At 38.5% G+C, this 7,905-nt stretch overlaps 1 protein-coding gene across 4 annotated transcripts in view; it reads left to right on the forward strand.

Moving 5' to 3' along the window:
• Positions 1-6,360, forward strand: part of LOC101578441 (zinc finger and BTB domain-containing protein 26) — a 20,907-nt gene extending 14,547 nt beyond the window's left edge. For 2 of the 4 annotated variants that reach the window (XM_023701659.1, XM_023701657.1), the window contains exon 2: positions 4,309-6,360. In XM_023701659.1, the coding sequence (XP_023557427.1) occupies positions 4,318-5,589 (1,272 nt within the window). In that variant the 5' untranslated portion in view covers positions 4,309-4,317 and the 3' untranslated portion in view covers positions 5,590-6,360. Of the gene's footprint in view, positions 1-2,930; positions 2,996-4,308 lie in introns of those variants that run through there. The other 2 variants (XM_012517012.2, XM_023701658.1) reach the window with 2 other exon arrangements.
• The last annotated feature ends 1,545 nt before the right edge of the window (positions 6,361-7,905 follow it).

The following is a 7,905-nucleotide window of genomic DNA, read 5'->3' on the forward strand; positions in this document are numbered from 1 at the left end:
TATCTGCCTCTTTTTTTTTTTTTTTTTTTTTGGTGGAACCTGGGATTGAACTCAGGCCTGTGCGCTTGCCAGGGAAGCGCTTATTCCACTGAGCCATCTCCCCGGCCCTGTTTCATTTCTATCAAGGTTTTTGCCTCTCTTTTTTCAGCTAGGAGAGCACATGCACCAAGAGTCCAGAAGTTAGGCTTTACTTATGTAGTCCAATGAGATTGTAATTTGATGTATTTCCAAGTGAGTGTGATTTGAAGTATAGTTTCTCTTCCATTCAAATGTTTAATAAGAGGATAGAGTTTAGTGATAAGACCTATGACCTTATGCTAACATCAATTATTATATTGTCAAATAATGCTTCTTAGCATCATGATTTTTATATGATCCAGCCAAAGAATACTGATTCTATGCAACAGTGAGCCTACTAAGCCAACCGTTATTTTTTGTATTTTCTCTGAACATCATGTCTTTGCAGAAACATTTCAGTACTTTCTTTGCTCATATTCATGTTCTGTTTTTGTTACTCATTTTAAGACTGAAGCACATGGGTTCAAATAAAATTAATCTCTTTAGTTGGAAACTATTTCTAGATTCATTTTGATCATTCAAGAATTGTTTTGTTTTTGTTTTTGAGGCAGGGTCTCTCTGTGTAGTTCAGGCTGGCCTTTAACTCACCTTGTAGCCTGGGCTGGGCTCAAACTCATGGCAATCCTTCTGCCACAGCCTCCCAAGAACTGCAATTACAGATGTGCCCCACCACACCTGGCTGAAAATTTTTTTTTTAATACTATAAATTGAGCGTAGGGTCTGTGCATGCTAAACATGTACCCTACCACTGAACTTAAGAAACATTTAATAAGCACTTCTGTTGCTAGGAACTATGCTAAATACTGAAGATTTGAAGGTAAGATTGATAAGGTCCCTGTCCTTATGGAACTATGGTCATATAATCTTTAACAGAGTTAAGGTCTCAATCAGATTTTATAGTAGGTGTAATAAAACTTTTCTAAGGAAGAGGAAAAATGCTAAGTTGAACTCAGCATTTTTTGATTCTCTATTGCTAAAATATATAGTTCTTATTTTTTTGTAATTAAAAATCATGGGCCAGCCAAATAGCTCAGTGGATTAAAGCACCTGCAAGCAGGTGCAGGGGCTGGAGGTTCTATCCCAGGAACTGCAGTGCTGGCCCTGCCTCTGGGTCTCTCTGAGACGACGCGGTAGCGTGTGCCTGTAATCCCAGCTCTTGCAAGGCTGTAAACAGGCGGATCACTATGAGTCCGATGTAATAGTGAGACCCTGAATACCATGCAGATCCTACCCTAAAAAAAAAAAAAAAAAAAATCACTAAAGTAATTGCAGGCACCTTTATTGTTTTTGGAGAAGTGTTCAGTTTCTGTGAAGTATTTTCGAATTGCAGTGGGACTTGCCTTTTCTCTTTCACTTAAACATGCTTTTTTTAGGTTGTATTGCAAAGAGGTCAAGATACTGGTATCAAGTACATTTTATAGGAGAATATGATTTTCAAACCTAGAAGGAAGAGTTTTAAAACTTTAGTCATTTTTCATTTGTGTTTTATGGATCCCAGACAATTGAAAAGAGGACTTTTTAAAAGCATAGTTTGATTTTTTAAAACTTTGTCACAGTTATTTATTATTTAACTTTACAGACGAACTCCAACCTAAAATGGCTCTGAGGTAAATCAGATGTGGTTTTAGTATGTTTTAATTTCTTTACTGGAAGATCTATAAATGGACACTGGTCACTGCTACTAAAATATTGAACAACTCAAAACATTTTATTTCAGCTCATGAATAGCTGTTCTAAATCTGTTGTATGTTAGACATACTGTGAACTACCTCTTCACTTATTATGGGGACGTTTCCTTAATAAAAGTGTGACAATTAAAACTCTGGTGTCAGTTTACTTTGTTACCCTCCCTGCTTCTTTTTCAGTTGTTTGGATTTGAATTCAGGAGTTATTTCTATTTTTTAAAGTACATTTTAATTAAGCCTGCTGACTTTGCCTTCAGAAGAAAGCATGAACTAACAAGGAATTAGTTATTACTTTTTTTTTTTTTTTTTTTTGGAGGAACCGAGGATTGAACTCAGGGCCTAGCACCTCCCCAGCCCCAGAATTAGTTATTACTAAAGTCAGTTATTTCCATGAGAATCTGTTGATTGAGAAGACAAAAGCAACAGCTTGTAAGAACTTCATTACACAAATACTTCTTGTCTACTAAGCACTAGACTTCCACAATAGCAGACCAGAAAGCAATGGTCCCTGAATGCCTTGGCCTCAGTGGGACATAATTTCAACGTAGGTTGAGTAAAATGTTGAAACCAAGCAAAGGTATTAAAATCAGTTAATTTAAGGGTATATCAAGATGGCTTGTGGGATAATATTATTTATGAACATGTTCGAATAAGTGAGTGCATACACTTGCAAGGCCTTGAATCCAGTCCTGGCACCAAAGGGGTGGGGAAGGGGGCAAATCTTTTGGGGTGAAGGGGTTCTCAGTGGTAGGTCTGTGCAGCACGCTCTGGATTTGACCCTGGACCCACAGGCCACTAGATTGGTAATCAAGTCTAGATAGAGCCCTACTGTAGTTTCTCTTGCCATTTTTCAGGTCGTAGCTGGTCCCAATAAAATCCTGCCCCAAATCACTTGTGACAAGCCTCCAGGGGTTCGGGCTTTGAAACCCGACATACGCTCCATAATCAACTTCACAATCCATTTTCAATTTGGATGTTGGGAAGGGGAATGGCTTGCCTGCCACAACTAGGACCGAATAGCCAGGACTTGCCATATTCGGACGCCTTTCTGTTATTTCAGGAACGCAGGAAATGAGAAAGAAAGAGCGTCCCAGGATGTCCTTCCGGGGCGCTCCGGTGGCCTCAGTACAAAATAAAACTGGTTGATACCGGATGTGTTTCCTCCAGGCTAAGTCCATCTTCCGGCCTGGGCCCTGCTGCTGCGGAAGCCTCAACGTTAATTTTGAGAGTTGGTAAGTGAACCCGAAGGACAGTCGTCAGGTAGCAGAGCCTGGTGAAGAAGAGGAGGCGGCGGCAGTCAGCCGGGCGCGGCCTCTGAGTGGCTGATCTGATGCTGCAGTGCCTCGGCTCGCGCTGCTCGGGGTCGGGAAGAACCGTGTGTCGAGCTGGAGAGATCTTTCCAGGCCACCTGGGAGCCGGTTTTAGTTCAACAGATGTTCCCCGCGCTCCTCTTGCTAATGCGTGGGCCCGTGTGCTAAGTCGAGAAACAGATGAATCAGCCACCCTCTCCCGCGCCCTGGGAGCGACTGTGCGGGGAGGAGTCGTATTAGTCTTACTTGCTTTGGGCTTAAAGGCGCCAAATCAGTCCCTGGGAAAAAGGTGGAGACCAAAAGTAATAGCGGTGCAAGGGTATTGTGCGGGTGTTTTTTTAGGATAAGGATGAAAATCTTAATGTCTAAGGTTGGAGTATGAAAAATAGGACAAGGGATATAGCTCAGTGGCACAAGTGCCTGCCTGGTAAGCTCAAGGTCTTGAGTTTAATTCCCTGTACCAAAAAAGAAAAAAAAAAAAAGAATGGAGAAAAAAAGAATGGAGGGAGATCAAGCTATAAAGATGGGTTCAGGCCAAACTATGAAAGAAGTTACATTAATTTTAAGAATAAAAAGGTTGTCTGGGAGATAGAGGCAAGCCACTGAGGACATAAAGCAGAAGAGAGAGGGGGAGAAAAACCCTAAAACAGTTTTGTTGAAATTCAGAAAAGTAGTTGTGAGTGATAGGTAAAGGAGACCTGTTGACATTGCAACGGTCCATTTGAAGAGGACTGAGGACCTACTATAATAGTGGTAGGGGGATAAGATGTTAGGACTTAATTTGGGATACTGTGTTAATTTGGTGATTATTCTGCTTATTGTTGAATATTCAAGTTCATGTGTTCTTGAGTAGAAGGCACATAAAATTTAGCCAAGGAGGCAAGCATAGAAACTATTATCAACAATTAAATGTATCAGATTCACTCTCCGGGGATTGAACTCAGGCCCTTGCGCTTGCCAGGCAAGTGCTTACTCCACTGAGCCATCTCCCCGGCCCACAATTAAATGTAAATACTGTAATACAAATAGGAAAAATGTATATGAGCTTCTTTAGAAATGCATCATAGTTTTCTGGGTTTTGATGTGGTGGTTTAGGGCTTTACTCTTATTACCCAGCGTATCATTTAGGTCTGCTTTTTCCCAGTTCAGGTTAGTATGGGAGGTTTGTTTTTATTGTCACAACATGGGAAAACATTCTCTATCCACAGAGCAATTTTTGTGTTTTCTTTCACTAGATTGTGACAATGGCTGCTGAGTCTGAAGTTCTGCACTTCCAGTTTGAACAGCAAGGAGATGCAGTCTTGCAGAAAATGAATCTCTTGAGACAGCAAAATTTATTTTGTGATGTATCAATTTATATTAATGACACGGAGTTCCAGGGGCACAAGGTGATTTTGGCTGCTTGCTCTACTTTTATGAGAGATCAGTTTTTACTAACACAGTCAAAACATGTCAGAATCACCATCCTTCAGAGTGCAGAAGTTGGAAGAAAATTATTACTCTCTTGCTATACCGGAGCACTAGAAGTGAAAAGGAAAGAGCTTTTGAAATATTTGACTGCTGCCAGTTACCTTCAGATGGTTCACATTGTGGAAAAGTGCACAGAGGCCTTGTCAAAGTATCTGGAAATTGATCTTGCCATGAAAAATAACAACCAACACACTGACCTGTGCCAGTCTTCTGATCCATATCATAAAAGTGAAGAAGAAAATTCTGAGAAAGACTGTGAGATAATTGAAATCTCAGAAGATAGTCCAGGAAACATAGATTTCCATGTGAAAGAAGAAGAAAATGTGTTGCAGTCTACAGTGGAGAGCATGCCATCAGAAAGAAAGGAAATGAAGTCACCAGAGCTGTCTACAGTAGATATCGGTTTTAAAGACAATGAAATTTGCATCCTCCATGTAGAGTCCATCAGTACAGCTGGTGTGGAAAATGGGCAGTTTTCACAGCCTTGTACATCATCAAAAGCAAGCATGTATCTCTCTGAAACACAGCATTCGCTGATCAATTCTACAGTGGAAAGCAGAGTGGCAGAAGTTCCTGGACATCAAGGCCAGGGCTTATTTTGTGAGAATGCTGATGGCAGTCACGGCACGGTGAACGAGATTCAGAATGTGGAAGAGAATCATTCACTGAGGCACCAGTGCCCCAGGTGTCCTCGAGGGTTTCTTCATGTTGAAAACTATCTGCGCCACCTTAAGATGCATAAACTGTTCTTGTGCTTACAGTGCGGGAAAACGTTCACACAGAAGAAAAATCTTAACCGGCATATTCGAGGGCACATGGGCATACGGCCTTTTCAATGTACTGTGTGCTTAAAGACCTTCACTGCCAAAAGCACACTTCAGGACCACTTGAACATACATAGTGGGGATCGGCCATACAAATGTCACTGTTGTGATATGGATTTCAAGCACAAATCTGCCCTTAAAAAACATTTAACTTCTGTTCATGGCAGAAGTAGTGGTGAAAAACTATCTAGGCCTGATCTGAAAAGGCAAAATCTATTATAATCAGAATTGTGGACTTGCTGTGTAAACTTTATATAATTCTGTTAGGCAAGTCTTTGTGTAGAAATACAGCATTTGTAATACTATATGCCCTCCCTTCATCTTTAGGTTTTATTTTATTTTTTTGCGGTACCGGGGATCGAACTCAGGACCTTGCCTTTGCCAGGCAGGAGCTTATGCCTCTGAACTTGTCTCCCCAGCCCAAAATTTTTAGGTTTTATTTTTGATCTGCCGGAGCATACTACCTTTTTTGTGAACTAAAGTTGAGGGAGGCGTGATAAAGCTGATGGGATGAATTATATACTGTACAAATCCTAAAGAAATATATCCCTGGAGAAATTAGTGTTCTTTTTAAATATTCTCAATTCTAATTGACTGAGAACAGTATTTGCAAGATTCTGATGTATATTCTCTAGGTAATTGATTTAAATGTTAAATCTAACCATATGATAACTTTAATGAGTTAGGTTGACAAAAAATAAATTTTAAAATGATGTTGTCTATTATTGGTCACTTTAAGAACAAATAGGATTAGCAATTTTTTTTCTTTTAATATGTAGCCAGTGTTCTTAGGTTCTAAACTAAGGTGCGTACAATTATGAGCTAAAGTACTCATAACTATTTTTGTTTCATAACTTTGTAAAGAAGTAATTCAGATTTACTTTTTGATAGCAGAATTTCCTTATGTGTTAATATTTCTTCCAATACTTTTATTGCTATTTGTTATCATATATTTTAGAATAATTAGATCCACATTTCTTTCTTTTTTTTTTTTTTTTTGTATTTAGGACAGGGTCTATAGGGTCTCACTGTGTAGATCGGACTCGTAGTGATCCTCCTGTTTACAGCCTCCCAAGTGCTGGGATTACAGGTGCACACCACCATGTCCAGTCTCAATCGCTTGCTCTGCGAGCCCTGGGGGAGGAGCTAGCACCGCAGGACCCGTAGATCCATATTTCTTTTCTTTCTTTCTTTCTTTCTTTCTTTCTTTCTTTCTTTCTTTTTTTTTTTCTGAACCAGGGATTGAACTCAGGCCCTTGCGCTTGCCAGGCAAGTGTTTATTCTATTGAGCTATCTCCCTGGCCCCTACCTTTCTTCATCATGTTGGATTAATGATTTTGTGGTTAGCAAAGTAATACCATGGCATGAAGCTATGAAAAATTACTTTTCTAGAAATTCCAACTTTATCGATACTTTACTGTCTTTCCTAAAGTTCCCCTTTAGTTTTCCATTAATATATTGAAGTTGACCTTTTTTGCTATATACTTCCATGAATTTTAATATGTGTACATATTTGTTATGAACACTGCATCTGGAATGCAGACTGCCCCCCAAAGCCCCCTCATTCTGTTCCTTGTTACTTCTAGCTACAAATACTTCTTCATTACTATAATTTTGTCTTTTCTGGAATGTTGTATAAATAAATGGTATTTTCATCCAACATAACACCTTTAGAATCATTTATGTGTGTATCAATAGCTTTTTTTTTTATTTTCACTTGCCAATATATATTGTTTCTGATGACCATTTTAAATGTGGTTAGCTACTAGTATTAGCTAATAGTTATAATTCTTAATTTCAATTTGCATTCAGTTAAAAGATCTTAACCATTCTTAGAATGTTATTTGATATTTCTGTAAAGTGCCAAAAGGAAAGCCATAATTCTGATTATTATTATTATTATTATTATTTTTTTTGGCAGAACTGGGGATTGAACTCAGGCCCTTGCGCTTGCCAGGCAAGCACTTATTCTACTGAGCTATCTCCCCAGCCCCAATTCTGATTATTTTAATAAATAATATTTCAAATTGTGTTCTGAGGCCTACCTTCTTGATATCCTTCCTACATATAATATAGATTTTTTTGTTGTTGTTATAACAAAGATCAAAATATATTCCAGGGCAAGTCACCTCTGAAACACAGAAACTAATTTGAATAAATAAGTCTGACTGGATGCTTCCAAGCTAAAACTTTATTCCTTCTCTACTTACCTCACTTTTATGTAGAAATTCTACTGTATTTAACTTCTGGTGCCCTTCTGTATGTTTTAAAATGTAATATACTTTGTATCATTTATAAGAATTTTGTGAAGAATCCCTCATTGTTATAAACGTTAAATACAGTTTTTTGTGATACTTTTGTGGAAAAGATATTCTCTATTGAATTTTAAATCTGGGAGAGATTTTTTTAAAAATTGCAGCTCTCATATTTGATGAGAGAACTGACTTCATAAATCTAGGTCAGTAATTACTGGTATTGGGCAGGTCCTTGAACATTATTTTATATGTATAATAACTTTAATCTCAATCATTTTTAAGC

This window comes from Octodon degus, unplaced genomic scaffold, assembly GCF_000260255.1.
Source record: "Octodon degus isolate 3935 unplaced genomic scaffold, OctDeg1.0 scaffold00138, whole genome shotgun sequence".
NCBI classification, from domain to species: Eukaryota; Metazoa; Chordata; class Mammalia; order Rodentia; family Octodontidae; genus Octodon; species Octodon degus.